This window comes from Podarcis vaucheri (genome assembly GCF_965113315.1).
Source record: "Podarcis vaucheri genome assembly, chromosome: 17".
Taxonomy (NCBI): Eukaryota; Metazoa; Chordata; class Lepidosauria; order Squamata; family Lacertidae; genus Podarcis; species Podarcis vaucheri.
Window position 1 is genome coordinate 34,190,923 of NC_138755.1, and position 18,139 is coordinate 34,209,061.

At 42.5% G+C, this 18,139-nt stretch overlaps 1 protein-coding gene across 2 annotated transcripts; it reads right to left on the reverse strand.

Moving 5' to 3' along the window:
* Nucleotides 1-530: 530 nt before the first annotated feature.
* REST (RE1 silencing transcription factor) lies at nucleotides 531-16,994 on the reverse strand. Of its 2 annotated transcripts, none has more exons than XM_082204705.1 (4): nucleotides 16,832-16,994; nucleotides 11,847-12,766; nucleotides 8,082-8,165; nucleotides 531-6,810 (listed from the first exon to the last, which is right to left on the reverse strand). In XM_082204705.1, exons 2-4 carry the CDS (start codon nucleotides 12,754-12,756, stop codon nucleotides 5,102-5,104), a joined length of 2,703 nt encoding a protein of 900 aa, XP_082060831.1. In that variant the 5' UTR covers nucleotides 12,757-12,766; nucleotides 16,832-16,994; the 3' UTR covers nucleotides 531-5,101. The 2 variants fall into 2 exon arrangements, with proteins under 2 accessions (XP_082060831.1, XP_082060830.1); XM_082204704.1 differs by lacking the exon at nucleotides 16,832-16,994 and adding an exon at nucleotides 16,004-16,073.
* Nucleotides 16,995-18,139: the final 1,145 nt, after the last annotated feature.

The window sequence follows — 18,139 nt, forward strand, 5'->3', positions numbered from 1 at the left end:
CATTCAGTTTACTGCTTCACAGGTAGCAAGACACAATTTCTGCTAGAGAAATTGTCTCCTACTTCAATAATGTTGATTATCTGACTGATATTCCACCTAAGAGGGTGGAAGAGCCCCAAAGATGACCATGGTCCCGTCACATCGCCAATATAGATTTTTATGCATGCATCTTGTGGCCCTTTAGCGCAGGAGAGAACCAACTGTGAAGCTTGTAGGAGCCACTTGGTTTTTTACTAAAACTCTAGGAGCCAACAATTGGGGTCTGGTTAATTCATATTCCAGGAATTTGTTTCAAGTATTGGATCTGAACTCAGGTTATCACAGTCCTTCCACATATCTCTGCCTCTCACCAATTTAGGGAGTTATTTTCTTGCCACCGGTAAGCAACTGGGAGCAAGAAAGCCTTGTCAATCCATTTCAAATCACCCAGAGATCAACCAATATATGCTGCTCTTAACTTTTATCCACCCATTCCATAGCCAATGGTATTATTTGCTGAATATTCAGAAAAGACAGATGAAAGATACACATACTCCTTAATAAAGTTTATTGACATAACTATGCTTAGGAAAATACACTCATGGGTTAATATGCAATTTAGTTTAACACCTTACATTTTGGACAAAGGCTTGTACATAGTTTAGGTAAATAAAAAAACCCAGGATATGTGATCTTTTCTGATTTTACATCTATTACAAACATACAAAAGCTCTTCATGCACTACAGTAGAGAGAAAGCATGAAAAAAAATTACCTTTGGTTTAAATTGACAGAATAATACAAGTATTGCACTGTAAAAAGCTTCAAACATGGTGCAACCAAACATAAAATGTTTCAGTGCCAGCTTACAAAAAGTTCTTTAGCTAGTGTGATTTGCTTTTTAGGGGAGGAAAAGGTATATATATATACACATGTGTGAAACAATTTCTTAAACTACCTGGATGTAATTAATATTGTATTTCAGCTTGTTATCTACACAATCAAGATTCAATAAACCTAACTGAACCTGTGCTTACAATACATCAGCAAAACAACATACTGAAATCAAAGGCATTATGAGTATTAACTGACCTGTCAGTTTGTTCTGTAGAAAAGATTTAAAGTTCCAGCCCTTAGGTCAATCAATCCCTAAATAGCAGCAATATTAAGATGTGTTGCCAAGTTCCTAGTAATCCATTCTTTAGGCTACTTTTCCAAAAAACACTATAGATTCTACTAACTAGCCACACTGTCAAACAACATGAGATAATGCAGGATGTATCAGGCTGGGGTGTTATGACAGGCATTGCTGCTGAGAAAAGCCCTTTAATAAAGGAAGACGCTGGAAAAGTATCCAAAATTCCTGTGACAATCTCAAAATTCAATTTAAGAAATATCTACTTTAGGCAGAAACACAGTAACTCATCTGTAGTTTAACCCTAATTTCACTAATCCGCTTGCAACATCTAATATTAAGACAGGAGTGACATCCCATCTTTTACCAGTTTTATTTTTAAACTGTTCAATCACTATAGGTACCGCCTTCTATTCTAACAAAATAGGGGAAAGCATACAGGAATTTCAAGTCAATCACAATATCCAATATATCTCAAGACACAACAATTACATCGCTGGAAGATATTATTTTAATACTTAACAGTTTGCCCTCTCAAGCTCAGAAACACTACCCAACACAGGTACCAACTTCTACTGTCTTTTCTAGCGTGAAAGTTTTACTCCTGATCATTTGCTAGTAAGATCTTCTGAGTAACATGACAGCATTTTCTTGTAATGTGAAGTCATCTAATGTCATTACTGCTAGTGACACCTCTTTGCCTCTACCTTTTCAACCAACTTGTTTTTTTTAAAAAAATCACAAAAAATGTAGCTTAAGGACACAAAGATTTTTACAAAGCGGAAACATCTCTTTTTAAAAAGGCAGAGAGAGAGAAAAAACTCTACACTGTACTGGAGTTTCCAACCTCTGTCCAAACCTTTTACAAAACAATATTTTACAAAATGACAATATTTTACATCCAACAATAAAGTTGTGTTTAATACTATTCCAACTAATTGGTTAGGAAGACAATTCAGCAGTGTTTAATGGTTCAACATAAATATAGTTGCAACTTGATTCTCAGTTGACAATGATTGTCACAGCCAAAGTAAGTATTCAACACAAGCTATTCACACACAAATAACCAATGTTACACAATTTATTTCTGCCCTAAAGGGATTTTTCTCCCTCAGATCTTTGGCCTCCTATTAGAAAACTCCACCCACCCACCCACTACACAGAAGTATTAGGTTCCTGTATTCAGTCAAGTTATATTGAAAAAGAACCATGAAAGGTTCTAGCAGAAAGGAGGAGGGAAAAAGACCGACTACAGCTTAAACTAATGCAAGCGTTAGCAGTCTCCAAGACAAAAGAATAAAAGAGTTTGCTTTAATATTTCTGCAGCAGGTCCAAAAACTATCGTGATAGCCATTCTGAGGCACAGTTTAGCAGGATGTTCTTCTGCGCAAGCCCCAAGAAGTAAACAAGAGCCATGCCAGAATACACTCATGGGGTTTGTCCTGGAGAAACGTCCTCACAGATCAGCCTTCGCCTACCTGGTGCCCTCAAGGTGGGAGTGGGAGCACATGGCATGGAAGGCATCAGATTGGCAAAAGCTGCTGGGATAGAATGTGCCCTATAGCTTCCATAGATGTTGCTTTGCAGGACTGCAGCTGGCATTTATATCTACAAATTCAGGAAAAACATAAATCTGAAGGGGGATAGATTCGAAAGACCTGCAGTTTTCTCACTGCTCACACATTCCAAATGCCTCAAACCTTACTGATAACAGACTTGCTTTACTTGTGACTTTTCTCCCAGGGTTTGCAAATTCATAATATATCCAATCATTTCAGCTCCTTTTTATGTCAAGTATAAAAGTACGAGGGTAATTAATTTAAGTTAGAACTTGGTGGAACAAGAATCAGGAATTTCTACATCTTCCCTTATTTGTTGCTTTCCAAGATCTTCCTGATAGTGTTGATCATTTCAAATTCCATGTATTATGTAATTGCCAACATTTGTCTTTGTCAAGCAGATAAGGAGCACAATCCACCTGGAAATTCTCCTGCACAGGACCCTCTGAAATGAGTGTGAGCTGGGCAAGAGTACTTGCAAATTTTAAAATTCACGTGTACTTTTAATGGATTTTTTGCTCTCATTTGACTATTCCATGCTTAGAACTCGACCAGCACCATCCATTAACAAATTAAGTTTCCCATGAAATTTCACATGCATGCCCCTATTAATTTTAATGGAGGGCAATGAAAAGTTTCTCCCAGCAATAATAAATGCACTAAAACAGCAGAAAGTACTGTCTGCATAAAAATGCATACTATATGAATATATTATCCAACCTTATATACAGAGATATGTATGAACAACCTTCTTGGGGGCACAATCTATTGAGAAGTTCCCCTTTCACAATGGGAGCTATCCATGAGCAGTAATTGGTTCTTAGTGTGGTCTGTGGGATGACATTCCTTTAGTATCATTTGTTCCAAAATCAAATAATTAAAGCTACAACACTGCACAAACTCAGAACCAGAAAATGTGGTCAAGATAAACAACACTGGCCACAATACGCAACAAACCTGAAAATCAACATTACGGGAAGGAAACCCATTAACAAAAACCAAACATGCATATATAAAGTGTTCATATACACAGAAATAACTAAACTCCTAAAGGCTTAAACTGCATAGGTAAAAATAAAAACAATTATGTGCAACATTTTTTCATCTCTTAAAGCACAAGAAGAAATAAGAACCTTGTCGAAAAGTAGTATTTAACAAATAATGGATTCACTAATCAACAGAAAGGTAGAAAGAACTCCCAAGATTTTGGCTTGCTGATCATGATTGGGGGACCTGAAATGTATATGCAAATTAAATATATGATCATGCAATTATGTTTTCTGTTAGCCAACCTCAACATTTTTCTGAAAGTGCTCTTTTTACAAATAATCTGCCACAGTGAGTTCTTTAAGCATTCATCATACCAACAGGTGAAAATAAAAAAGGCAGATTTTTCTAGAAACAATTGGAGCAATATTTCAATTTCTAGGAGTTTATTTCTATAACACTTTGTTCAACAAGCACAGATGGCCTGTGCACTTGTCACATTGCAAGGAATTATTAACCAGGGATGAGCCTGATGGTCTCACACCCAAGACTCTCATCCTTCCGAACAAGGAGAAGGGCAAGAGTGAACCAGGCTGTGCTGTTTACTGAAGACATTATCTCCCTAACCACCCAGTCTGTCTTCAGAAAACCCCCATTCACATACAGCTAAGTATTCTGAATATCAGAACCACAGGGACAGGACCAGTTACTGTTTTCTTCCCATTAGGGGGTGGGGAAACTCACACACTTGGCCTTACCTACACTGCAATGGTGTAGAAATGGAATATGGGGAAGCAGTTCCACATTGTGACAAGTGTACATAAAACAGGATCAAATAAGGGGGTCTTGAATGGGTGATCAGGAAGATACCATGTTCAAATAAATGCTGATTCACCTTCGACTTTCTCCTAGCAGTAAAGGGGAAAGAGAGGAGGAGCACATGTCTCATACCAGGCTGAAATATCTTCCTGGAATGTAATGACTGGACAGGCCCAGACTGTGGGCTCAGTCAACTGTTAATATCTCCTGCTCAAGTCCTATGGAAACAAACAGGACTCTGCAACAGCACAACAGTGCTCCTGCACACTTCTATATTTTTTTAAAGAGTCTGTGCAGGAGACACACTTGGTGGATTGTTCCCCAAGGCTACATTTCTAAACCTACTAACTTGTGAATAGTTCTGCTTCAAGTCAACAGAAATACTCAAGAGATTCCAGGGCTCTATCCCAAGGAGTTCTGCCAATTTAACAAGCCACAGCATGCATACCCTATTTGCCCTCTCTTATCAAAGAGATGCAAGTAATTAATTAGTTCAACATTTCATCAAAGGTCAGAAAAACACAACCAACTTTAAAAAGTATAAGCAAACTGAGCTTAAGCAAAGATTCTACAAGAACTGGTACCTAAGCTCTAGAATAAACTGTCATGAAACTGCAGTTTGGTTAATCTTGCCCCTTTGTTGCTTTCTCAAGATAGTACACATTTACTAAATGGCGATTCAGGTGCTTACTGTATTCACCTTCCTTTTTAAATGAACGATCGCAGAATATGCACACATAGTTCTCCTTTGTGGCCTTGGCTTCTGCCACTTCTTGGGATGGTTTCTGGTCTTTCTCCTGTGCTGTCCGAGCACCATTTAACCCAGAATCATCACTGCCTTCTGATATGTTGTCACTTATATCACTGCCCTCGTGACTGTGGATGCCTTCATCCTCTTCCATTTCCTGATTTTCATTTACTACTGTGCCACTGGACGATGCTGAAACCAGGTCTGCTTTAGTGCTCTTCTCCAGTTTTTCCGGCGACAGTGGTAGAGGAGCTTCTGCTGAGTCTTCAGCCTGCAATTCTTTTGTAGAACTGACATCTTCTGGATGTGGGTTACTCACAGTTTCTCTCTCACACATTTGTTGTATCTCTTCAGTTTCTTGTATTGGATCAGGATCAGTCACAATCTGCATCTCACAACTTTCTGGGGTTTCCGTATTTTGGGACAAATCAGGTAAAGCATCTTTTAGTACGCCTCTCTCTTTTTCAAAGGTGGTATTTGAGTCCTCAGACCTGATACAAGGAATGACTGTCAGCTCAATTTCATTCTGAGAAACTGCTTTAATTGTCTCCTCTTCTGCCATGGGCATTTCTTGCTCTTTCCCCTCTATATCCATAGCCTTGTGCTGAGCAGCCAGTGACTCATGATCTTGCATGTTCTCCACAGGAACACACTGGCTCTCTCTAACATCAAGGATAACAGTAGGCTGGAGTTCATTGCAAGGATTATCAGTTACCTTACTTTCCTCCTCTTGTATAGCAACAGATTCTTTAGAGGATGGCTCCTCATCTGTGACCTTCTCACAATCAAGCTTTCTGTTGTTCTTACCAGGCTTACTCCTCAGATATTTCTTTTTCTTGTTTTTCTTCAGGCAAGAATTTTGCTTTTTGGCGACTTCTAATTTGTTTTCACTCTTTTGAGAGTCCTGACATTTAGGGGACATTTTTTCAGTTTTCTTCTTCTTCTTCACTATAACATCAGTGTCTGCTGCAAAATCTTTTGTCAAAGGAACAGGGGTGGCATCTGCTTTTCTCTTTGCTTTCTTCGCTTTGCCAGATTTCTCTGTCATTTTCTCAGTTTTCACATTTGCCTCTTTGCTTTCAGCAACGGTTTTGCGACTTCGAGTTGTTACGTGGCCTATGCCAACACTGCTAGTTGGCTTCTTTTCTTTTGACAGGTTCTCTTCTTTTACAGTTCTCTCACTTTTCTTTTCAGTCATCTCTTTCTTTGCCTGTTCTTGTTCCGCGCCCTTATTATCACCACCCCCCACGTTTTCAGAAGTATTCGCTTCATTCTTTTTCGTTCGTAGTCTTACTTTTGAGACATCCATTGTGATGTCACAACAGTCAGGGTGCCTGGATTTGATGTGGTACTGCAAATTACACTTCTTGGATGCAGCATACTCGCAGACTGGGCAAAGGAACTGCCGTGGGCTGACATGGAGTTCAACATGCTTCTTGAAGTTGCTGCGGTCAGCAGTTTTGTAGTCACAATGCGGGCAGGCCAGCGGTTTGGGCCCATCATGAACTTGCCTTGCATGCCGAGTCACTTCATGCTGGTTTGATGCCACATAGCTGCACTGCTCACATTTAAACGGCTTCTCACCTGAAGCAATCAAGAGGGAAATTACCAGTGATTAAATTACAAACAGCAGCTCATTTGCACAGCTACAGATTTATACAGTTGCGCATGCTTTTGCATTTCTCAACTTTAAAAAAAAAAGGGATTTTACAGTTAACACATTCACAAAAGACAGCAACAAACCAAAAGAAACAAAAACAAGCATGCAAGCAACAACTAATCCACATATTCCATCTATGATAAATACATACCAGGAAAGATCAGTCTACAGTAATACTAGCAATTGGAATCCAAACCAAACTGGTCCACTGAAGGCAGTGTAGAAAAATGGAAATTACAGATGAATAGTAGGCTTACACAAATATTACACCACACCCATATAACCCAGAAGCAATGATTTCCGCAAAAAGGTAAGATGTTTCTGCAGTGCTACCACTCCACCCCCAAACCCAGACATAATACATAGTTCCAGGAGAAAAATACAAACTGACTGGGTGATCAGCAACTCTTACTTGAACATTAAATGTGAGTGCATACTAACAATAAAAACAGAAATCAGTCATTAATATGTACAGCAGCAATCAACTCCACAAATTACATGCATGGAGGGGTTAAAATTCAATGGCTGTTTCAAAAGTTGTCACAAATGCAGGAAACACATTAAAAGTCATGTAGATAAGTGACAATCACAAGAAAGTTTTGCAATGTGAATGCTCCAATTCAGCAATGCCCTCTTCTATTCTGCCCCAACCCCCACTTTTTTTGTTTAACACTCCCAGAACATCAGCATTCTGTGATTCAATGAGCATTGTTCAGTTCTCAATGGCATGCATTTGGGTTTCCCACCTTTGGGGGAGTATCGAAGGTTTTTTTATAGTACTGCAAAGCTTTGCATTTCCCCGAGAACTGCTGATTTATTTTCCTCTTCTGCATGGATGCTGCTTTGATGAATACTGGAAACATAGGTAACAAGTGGGGAAGGAAGTTCACTCTGTATATTGGGGGGGGGGGGCTTTCAAAGCTCTTTCTTATCAGCCAGGAGACTGCCCAGAGTGAAAATATAAATAGCAGGGATTACAAGTGCAAAGCATCCAGCTAGCCATGGCTGTTTCCACAGCCAATGTAAGCACACAATTAACAACTCGCCTACAGGCTGTTTTAGGCTTTAACCTTTGGCGGTCATAAACAGGCTACGAATTTCATTCTGCCAATCCCTGCACTGACATATCAGACATTTAACGAATATAGCCACAACCTTAACCACCACAGCTCTCTTGAATTGCCTTTTTACCAACCTGAATGCGTGCGCATGTGCCTGGTTAAATGAGTCTTCTGAGAACTTGAATAAGGACACATGGAACACCGATAGGGACGCTCTCCTATTAAAACAGATAAAATAAACACAAATTAAAAATCCTTAAATTGCTCATAGAGGATTGAACTGCGTGCACACACACACACACACACACACACACGAGAACACAAAATAACTGAGCTGGACAATTTGGTGAGAGAAAAGTGGCATAAAAATGTTGTTTCATCTTAAAACCGGACTAGGATTTTGGTTTAAACATCTTCCTTCCTGGTCTAATATACCTGGCAAATACCTCAAATATAAATTATCCCTAAAATAACTAGCACCCCTCACCTAAAAAGTAATTCACCTGCTCTATAAATATGACATAAACACTAAATGAAACCAGGGTTAACTATTTTTTTAAGCCTCTCTTGCAGAGGTGCGTGTGTGTGAGACTATTTTATAGTTTGCATTTGGGTTGAAGTGATTTCTAGCCATATTTGTAAATTTTACAACAACTCTAGAAACAATCTAGGGTTTTTTTTATTCCCATATTGCAGGTATTGTTGCTGAAAAATAGCTGCTTGTCTAAACCTGCCTTGTAATTCTTGGCTGAAGCAAGATTTAAACCAGGGAATTCCTGCCTCCCATTCTTAGCTAAACATCCACAAATGCACTCATCAAGTGCAAGCGCCCCTGAACTCACAAGGACACTCTGCAACCTCCCACATACTCTTACAGAAAATAAGCAGCAGCAAAATTCTCTCCCACCATTTCCAGCACTGCTGCTCAAATTACAGAAAATTCCAGTTCTCCCTCAACTCCTTTTGCAAGGTCAGAGGGGATGGCAGAGGGACTGTGTTCTCTCAGACTTGTCCTGAGGTCCAAGCAAAGGTAAATGATAGGGATGAACAATTTTTTGAGGGAAACTGTCTGACCTTGGTGAAGAAATCAAAAATTGTAGCTACAACAGTCTCTCATCTTCAGGTAACCCCACCCCCATTTCCCCAAATGTTTTCCCTTTGGCACAACTGCTTCAAGGAGCGTCAAGCACCTTCTGGCAGAGCCATGCAACCCTCCTCCCCATTTGTCTTTCCTGTGTCAGAGGCCAGTAGTTTGCCCTTCTTGACCAAGGCTATCCAGGCACCTTGGCCAAACACCTGTAAATCTCATTTTCAATGGGAGACACTTAAACAAGTACTTCACATTAAAATGTACTGTGCTGAAGTTTGGCTGGATTATGTTCTAACTCAATGACCTCTAAAAGGTGTTATGGGACACACTACCAGGTGGTAGCCTAATAAAATTTCTCCTAAAAACTCAGTTTCTATAAGACTTTTGCTAACATACGTTTTTGACACAGTCACAATGAAACTGACTGACTGTCCCTATTGTGTTTATACTAGGGGTCTCTAACCTTTTAGGACCTGGAGTCTCAGCTGTAAACCTAAAGAAACTGTTGAGTCCAAAACAAAATACTGATTTCATGGGTGGATGGCAGAGGAAAGGGATTGATGTTCAGATTTCTCCCCATAAAAAACACGTACACATACACAAAACAAGTATGACCAGAAACAATAGCAGGCAAGTCAAAATGAAACAATCCCCCCAGAAAGCACAACAAACAGACAAAACTCAAATTAAAAAATCAAAAATCATGTAGGAGGGAAAGGGGAACTGTATGGGCACAAAAGGGGAGTGCCTGGGGGCACCATTGTGCCTGTGAGTGCCACACTCTAAGTATACAAAGTTGTATTGGGGTGTCTTTCTTCTCCCCTTCACTCTTTTGGTCGCAAATATAGTATTACCACTTATTTGGGGTCAGCATCAAATGATTTAAAAAATACAACTTACTTTTTTTTCATTTAGTAGAAACTGGCCAGCACAAGGAAAAGAGATCACAATGAGGAACAGAATTCTGCACATATATCCATAACTCAACTATTTATCACATTATGTCTGGTACAAGGTTACATTCTACATAGCATTAATGGAGCGGATATGTATCTAAGCTAGAGCAAAATTCTGAAGTCTTTTAGATGGGAGAACAGGGGCTATACACCACGTGAGTCTAAGACCACTAGAATATGCTACTGAACTTCAAGCACTTCCTTTTGCCTAATAATTCAAGCACGCACATGCCTGGCTTTCACTCCTGGCACCGCTGCAGGTTTTGTCTCCACTAATTATGACTAGTCTGTTTTTCTGCCCTTTAACAATGGTTTTATACGCAGAAATCTATAGGTGAAGATATTCACAGCAACCTGGCAATTTCTGCAATAAATGGGCGAGGATAGGATTCAAAAGCGATCAACTACACTCTCCATTCCAAGCAGAATGCAGTTAGGGGAGGAAGAATGCTTTCCAGCAGCACCCAATGAATCTGCAACATTGCAAAGGAACAGCAAGATGGTCTCAGTTTCTGAACATATTAAGTAATCCACTACAGCCTCACAACTCCTTCTGTGAAAGAAAAAAGAAAAAAGTCTGCCACCTTGGAAAGAATTCAAGCCTGAATCATGATGGTTGTTTCTGCTCTATTAATGCAAAATCTGAGCAAAAGTGGCAAAAGAATGGAGGCCACCACTGCACACTATATATAATGAAGCTGAAATTCCAAAGCCTGGCAACTTGTGCTGGCTTGAATTCTCTTCATCCATAGAACATAATTACATCCAATACTGGATTGAAATCCCTATCCACATTTTTTTTATATATTCAACTGCTATATCCTGATTCTAGAAGTGCACTTAAATTGCTGTGTCACATCAAGTCTCATAGTTGCTAAAGTATGATCCTCTGCTTGGCAGGAGAAGCACAGCCACAAAGCTTCCTTACTTGCCAAACAGAACTTTCCGAACCCAGGGGCGGGGGGGGGGGCAGGGAGAAGCACGGAGTTGCAAAAATATTGAGGCAGCTGGAAGGATCCAACATGCCACCTCTGTGAGCAAAACTAGGCCTGCCCCAACCAGTATCTGGTCCCAATGATTGGCTTGGGGTGAGGATTAGGCCAAAGAATTCATAGAAAAATATGAGGTTTGAGGGATGCTCGTCATTTTGGAACTGCACTAATCTTCCACTACCACTAGGTCCCTTAAGCTCAGCCCTAAGAGCAGCTACAAGCTTAAATAGCTCAACTACCATTGTCGCTTTTAACTCAAACAAATTGTTTCTGACTTCATTTTAAAATTAACTTCAAAAGCCAAGTCTACTTTTAGTGATTTCTGGCAATTTTGTTATTTTTTTCTTCAAAAAAATAACTTGGACACAAATGTTTTGTGAGGGTTTTATACAAACAAACCAAAAACGTTGAGCAGAGAAAAACAAATCAGCTGACTGTGGCAAAGTATTTTCAAAAGCAAAAACCACCATTGTTCCCTTAACTAGAGCTAATTTTCAGTATATAAATATCCAGTATATAAGCATCTATTTAATTGGTGATTATTTAAAATTTGATTGGAGAAAATTCTAATTCTCAAAATACACTCATTCTCCTTAAAAACTATCAGTGAGAATCAGCAAATATCACCTCCCCTGCCACACACAGATGTAATGAATTGTGTTTAGCTTTATTGTTTTACCCATTAACTCTAATGTAAAACACAATACTCCTGGTACACATAAGCCAATCATTTAAAATCAGAAAGTGCTAGTTTATAGCACAATTTATAACATGATGGCAAACACGTGCAAACGCACTCAAATCCAGCACACCCAAGTCCATTGCAAACAGCCAAACCTAAGAAACAGAGACAACACTCACCTGTATGAGTTCGAATATGTTGCACATAGTTGTTCTTCCGGTCTGAGAAGTAGGAGCATTGTGAGCATGTGTACACTTTCCGTGGGAAATGGTTTCTTAAATGCTTCTTCCAGTGATATTCACTGACAGTTGTGTATGTGCAGATGGTGCATTTGTAGACCCTCTCATTTTCTCCAGCTTTGTTGTGGTGCTTCAAATGAGCCAGATAGTGATCATACCTGTTAGTGTTGTAGCCACAGCGATCACATCTAATGGGCCCCTTGGAGAAATCAACTTCATCTGTAGCACTGGAGGCAGCTTCTTTAACTTGGCCATGCTTCTCAGCTTTTTCTTCCACAATGAATCTCTTGGCACTGTGTACCCGAATGTGATGGACAAACTCCTTCTCTGACTCTGCCTCATATTGACACGGCTTACAGCGAAATGGTTTGTTCTTCAAGCTCTTACATTTGTCATCTGCACTCTCTGAAGTATCTGGCACCTCCAACGGGTAGCCCTTGTCCTGGCTGCAAGTATGAGGAACAGAAGGCTCCGTCAGTTCTGCCATTTCCACATTACGAACCTCAGGAGTTTCAAGGGATCCCAGATCCATATCTTCCAGGCGTCTATGGTTGTTCTCCATGCCCTGGGCTTCATCTATTCCTTCTCCATCGCTGTCTGAAAAGTTGGCATTGCCGACGGTTGTCAGTTCAGCCATTTGCCTCTCTTCACCAACCATGTAATCACAACAGTTGCCATTCACTTCTCCTGTCAGGGCCACATTTGCCAGCATAATAAGCTGCGGAGCTGCTAGCTCAGCTTTGGAAAGTTCCGAAAAGTCATACATGTCGTTTGGCAAAGCCATGCCAAGGTTAGTATTTCCAGGGAACAGGCCACTGCCACCAGACTGCCCCAGCACTTGCATTGCCATATTAACAGTTCTGTTAAAAAGGGAGGGAAAGATTGTTCAAGTGTCTGTCTATAAATTATTATATAATAATCCAAAACTGAGAACAGTGACAATTTAATTATGATACTTATCTTGATTAAGAGAAATTATGGTCAAATATGGCCACATTTTCCACAAAGACAAACTTTTAATTGCATCATGATTTCATTTTATAGCAAAGTGTCAGCGTCCTTCCCGCCTAGCATGCTCCCAGGCAAGGACTTTATATTTCAAATGAGTTGTTCACATTCAATCTTTCTGTGTGCACAATTGCCATGCTAAATTCCACAATTGTATTTGTTCCAGTTCCAGTTATTCTGCCGCTTGCTGTCCACACCAGTGCCCTTCACTACCTATTTCTGTACCTGTGCACACACTGCATTAAAATAGATCCACTGGAAGTAGCTGGGGATTTCTTTAATACTAATGTCTTGCACAATAATTATATTTGGCGGGGGGAGACTATATCCAAAACAACTTGGAATGCCCTACAGTCCCTTTTTACTCTTAAAAGCACAAGCACACTTTCCCCAGACTGCAAAAAATCACAGCAGCAATGAAATATTTAAATTATGATAAAGAGTTATTGCGCAAAGCCTATGTATTTTAATGTGTGGAGATCTTCAGAGAACAGCTCCTTTGAACTGGGTTGCTGAAATTCAAGCACATTTTCAGCATGCAGCAATTGGTAGAAATGGGTCTTTTTCCTTTGGTATTGTGGACCACAGAGGAAAAATAGCTAGGTTTGGCTCAGGTGAGGAGCAAATGTGCATAGTGGCCATCCAACGAAATGTCACCACACATGAGAAACTTCTTGACATACCACCTACCAAAAAGTGTGCTAAATGAGCTTCTATGCCAGTGGTGACTAGATATGCAGCAGGATATACAGTATATATTTTTTCTTATCAGATTTCCTACAGTAAAATGAAATTAGGATTATATGCTTAAAAGGCACAACTGAAATTTTTATGACATGTGGATGCTGCAAAAAAATTATCTGAATGCACTGATTCCACAATAAACTCCAACTATAAGCACACCTACACCCAAGCATGCTTCATTTAACAGCAAACACCGAGAGCCTTGTAACCTAGCTAGCCAAGTGTGAATAAGGTTATTAATTATAAATAATTGGTTATCACTTTAAAAACATGTCTAGGATCCAAAGCATTAAATCTGAAGGCCACACTATTCATCTTGAAATGAAAAGCTGAAACTAGGCATATTTTAGTTAAATGTGCAGGGTTTTATGAATACTGATAACAGTTGTAGTCAAACAATGCTTTGTCTTTTCCAGAACATTACAAGGAAAAATAGATTTAAAGTGCTAATTGTTTTGAGATGTCTCATGGGAAGATAATTGTTGATTAACTATTATTAATTCTTTAGCAGCTAGCATGTGGTCCAATAATTCTGTATAAAGCAGGCTTCCTCAACCTTGGCCCTCCAGATGTTTTTGGCCTACAACTCCCATGATCCCTAGCTAGCAGGACCAGTGGTCAGGGATGATGGGAATTATAGTCTCAAAACATCTGGAGGGCCGAGGTTGAGAAAGCCTGGTATAATGGGTGAGAGTGGGTAAATAGTTGTCATTGCTCCTTTGCTTTGGAAAACCAACTTTCAACACCAAATTTGAATAAAAAGAGCAATTAAACAATGATGGTCTAGATTAAATATGCTTTAATCCAATGCACTTTATTTCTAAACACCAAAATCCTCTAGGCCAGCACCAGAGTTAGTTGTAATGCAATACTGCAGAGTCCCTACCAAGCAAGGCAGTCCTCTTACCACAATGGGAAAGGCCATGGTTAAAAATGTATTTTGTTATGGCCTTCTTGAAAGCCAGAACCAAAAATCAAACAAATGCTAACTGGAAGACAGTTCCATTATTGCAGAACCATCACAGCAGCATACACACAGGCAAGTCCTCAAACACAGACCTTTGATTACAAGACATAGCTTGGGCCTTACTTCCCGTTGTACTACTACAGTTAAATCATTTCAAAAACCTTTCCACAGGCCAGACTTCTTAAAACCTATTCAGAGTTGATGTTCTACTGATACAATTACCTACACTGCACAAGTAAAAACTAAAACAGTGAAGCTACCTGGAGTAAGGTATCATGTAACCATACATGTTCTTTGAATTATTTCAAAATAAATACCTACAGACCAGATATATCCCCACACTATGGAGGGATTCACAGCAAAACAGGAATGACTGTCGGTGATGTGTATTTTTGTGCAATTCAGGATTTGTTTTCAAAACTGAAAATGCATACACCATGGCTTTCTCAGCTCCCTTCTCTTCTACTAAGGTACTGAAGAAAAGCTCAAACACACACACACATTCCTCAACAAAGTGTGTTTGGCAAGTTACTTGGTCTTGAAATTAGTCAACCAACAGAAGGGTGGGGGTTGTATTTAAATAAAATGCTGGTCTCGTTTTTGGCCTAAACGCAAACGAGCTCAATGACCTACATACACAATGTTATCAAGGCAGAAAGTAAAAAGAGAACTAGCAGTGTTTTAAAGTCTGGAAGCTTTCAAATGCCGATGGTCTTTTATTCAGCCTCCTGCACGTTTGCTGAGAAATTAAATTCCAAGTTTTTACTCCCAAGTAAGTATGCAAAGGAACTTGAGGCCGCAGACATTCGCCGGAAAAAAAGCTCACAATGGGAGAAGCCCGTTACCAAATGTGTGTGTACCATCAGCCCCAACCACCATCGACTGCCGCTGCTGCTGTTGCATTCCAGAAATAGGCATTCGGCCATTTTCTCAAATACCAAGTAGAAGCACAAAGCAGCTCTCTTTGCAAAACTCTTGCCTGCAGCGCACAACGCACAAACTCACCGAAGTCGGTGGTGCTGGTGCTGCTCGGGAAGCGGGGGGGGGGAGGGGGTTGCCTTCGCCTCGTCAACCCACTTCGCCCCCCTTTCCTTCAACCTTACCCCCCCAACTACCGCCCCCCAAAAAGTTACAACTCTCCAGCAACTTTATAAAGAAGGGGGGGGAGTGAGCGATGGCGAAGATTTGCCCAACTTCCTCCCACCCAACACTCCCCCGCCCCAAAGAGAAGGAGGGCTGGGGCCTTTTCCTTTCTTCCCCCCCCCCCCCGAGACCTAAGCAATGCAGCCTATAGTGTGTGCGGGGAGATTCTGTTGCCAGGTTGTTCTGCAACGTCTCCCTCCCCCTCCCCCCCGCCGACCCCCCCCCCAATACATACACATGCAACTTCCCACGGAGACACGCCACGAGTCTCCCTCTCCAGTCGTTCCCTTCGAGGGTGGGGGCGGAGAAGGAAGCTGGGGGGAAGGACTCAGTAGGGTGGTAATAGGTTGGCGATGGCGGGGGGGGGGGAGGGAGTTGGGAGAGAGTTAAGTTCCGTACTTTCCTCCTCCAAGGAAAACGTGGTTGGGGTGGGGGGGGGCTGGGGGACGTGACCCGAGGCCCACCCGATTTCCACCCGCGGAGGGTGGGGGGACGCGCGAGCCTCCCCTTCGCCCCATCCATCCATCCCTCGGCACCGGAGAGCGCAAGGTCACCGCGCGGCGCACAAAAGCGGCAACTCACGGCGGCGAGGAGGCCCAGCGGCGGCGGGGGAGGGCGAGAAATCGCTGTCCAGCTCCACCACGCAGGGCGGCGGCTGGAGCTGCGGAGGCCTCGTCGGCTCGCTCTCGGCCCGGGAGACGGCGGCGAAGGCGGCTCCTCCCCGCCAAGCCTTCCTTCCGGCCACCGGGGACTAACGGCCGTCGGTCTTGGCGGTGGCGGCGGCGGAGAGGCTGTTCCTCGGGGGGGGGGGTCTCCTCCGGCGGCTTCCTTCCTGAGAGGCCCCTCAGCCAGCCAGCCTGCCTGCCTGCTTGCCTGGCTTTCCCCCCCCCCCCGGCCCGGCCGCCCTCACTCCACCCACTCCGGCGACGCCGTCCCATGCGCAGCAGCAGCAAGCAGCCGCCCTCAGATCAGCCCTGGACAGCGCCACAGGCTCGCTCCCGCTCCCCGTCCTCCCTCCCAACGCCAGCACCACCACCAACGCGGCGGCGGCGGGGCAACTCACCGCCTCTCCTCCGAGGCCAAAGGGAGTCGAGGGGGCGACGACGGCGGCGGCGGCGGCGAGCCTCCCCTCAGCGCCCAGACGAGCGGGCGGCGGCGGCGGCGCGCATTCCAGCACTCACCACGCGCGTGGCAACGGCAGCCACGGCGAGCGAGCGAGCGAGGCCCGCCCAAGCCGAGGCTGTTATTGCCCCGGTCCCGCCCCTTTCCCTCATGGCGCGTCCCCTCTTCTCCCCCTCCCCCTCCTCCTCACGGCGCCTCGTTAGGCCAGGTCACGCTTAGGCTGCCTCACGAGCAAGGCCTGGCGGAGTGGTAGCGGCTGTGTTACATAGAGCCAGGGCCTTTTCAGCACTGGCCCCAACTTGGTGGAACGCTCTGTCTCATGAGACCAGGGCCCTGCAGGATCTGATTTCTTTCCGCAGGGCCTGTAAGACAGAGTTGTTCCGCCTGGCCTTTGGATTGGAGCCAATTTGATTCCCTCCGCCCCCCCTTTTTTTTTTTCTTTTCCTTCTCCTGCAATGAGGCTTCATTTTAATATTTTAATGTTCCATTATTTTAATGTTGTATTTTATTTTTGTTTTTAAGTTGTAATCACTCATCTTGTTTTTATTATTGCTTGTAAGCCGCTCTGAGCCCGGCCTTGGCTGGGGAGGGCGGGGTATAAATAAAATATTATTATTATTATTATTATTATTAAGAGCAGCAGCCAGCCGTCGCTTGTGACTCTGCCAGGTTGTTTCGATAACTTGCCTCGTTTTTTGTTAGTCAGCTGGAGGAGGTTTATCAGGGGGGGGCGTCGTAGGCCCTGAGTTAAGGCACTTCCTCTTCTCCTCACCCAAGATTTACCACAGTCCCTGTTTTTTGGGCCTCCGTTGGTTCGTTATCTACCACCTACTTAATAAACACATACAAAAAACACACTATTGACTCAAGAAACTTGAGAGACTCTCACGTGGAGGAGCTCTCACTGAGCCCCTCGGACTTGGAAAACTGCAAATGGGAATTTCTCTCATCATGACCAGCTTGTAAAATAAGGAGTGGTGTTGAGGTGGTGATGAGCTTTAGGCTAGTTTGGGGATTCTTAGAAATGCCCAACCTCGGCGCATGCTAAAGCTGACCCTGTGCCATAAATCACTAATTATTCAGGCAGCCTGTTCCTCAACAATATGGAAGGCACTTTCCCCGCCAAAGGTTCAACCTGTTCGCTTTCTGTTAAAATAATACTCACGCCGACTGTTCTTGCAATCTTCTTTGCAGGCAGAGCTGGGAGAAAGCTCCGTTTAATATGGATCTAAGCAGGGCTTTTTCGGCC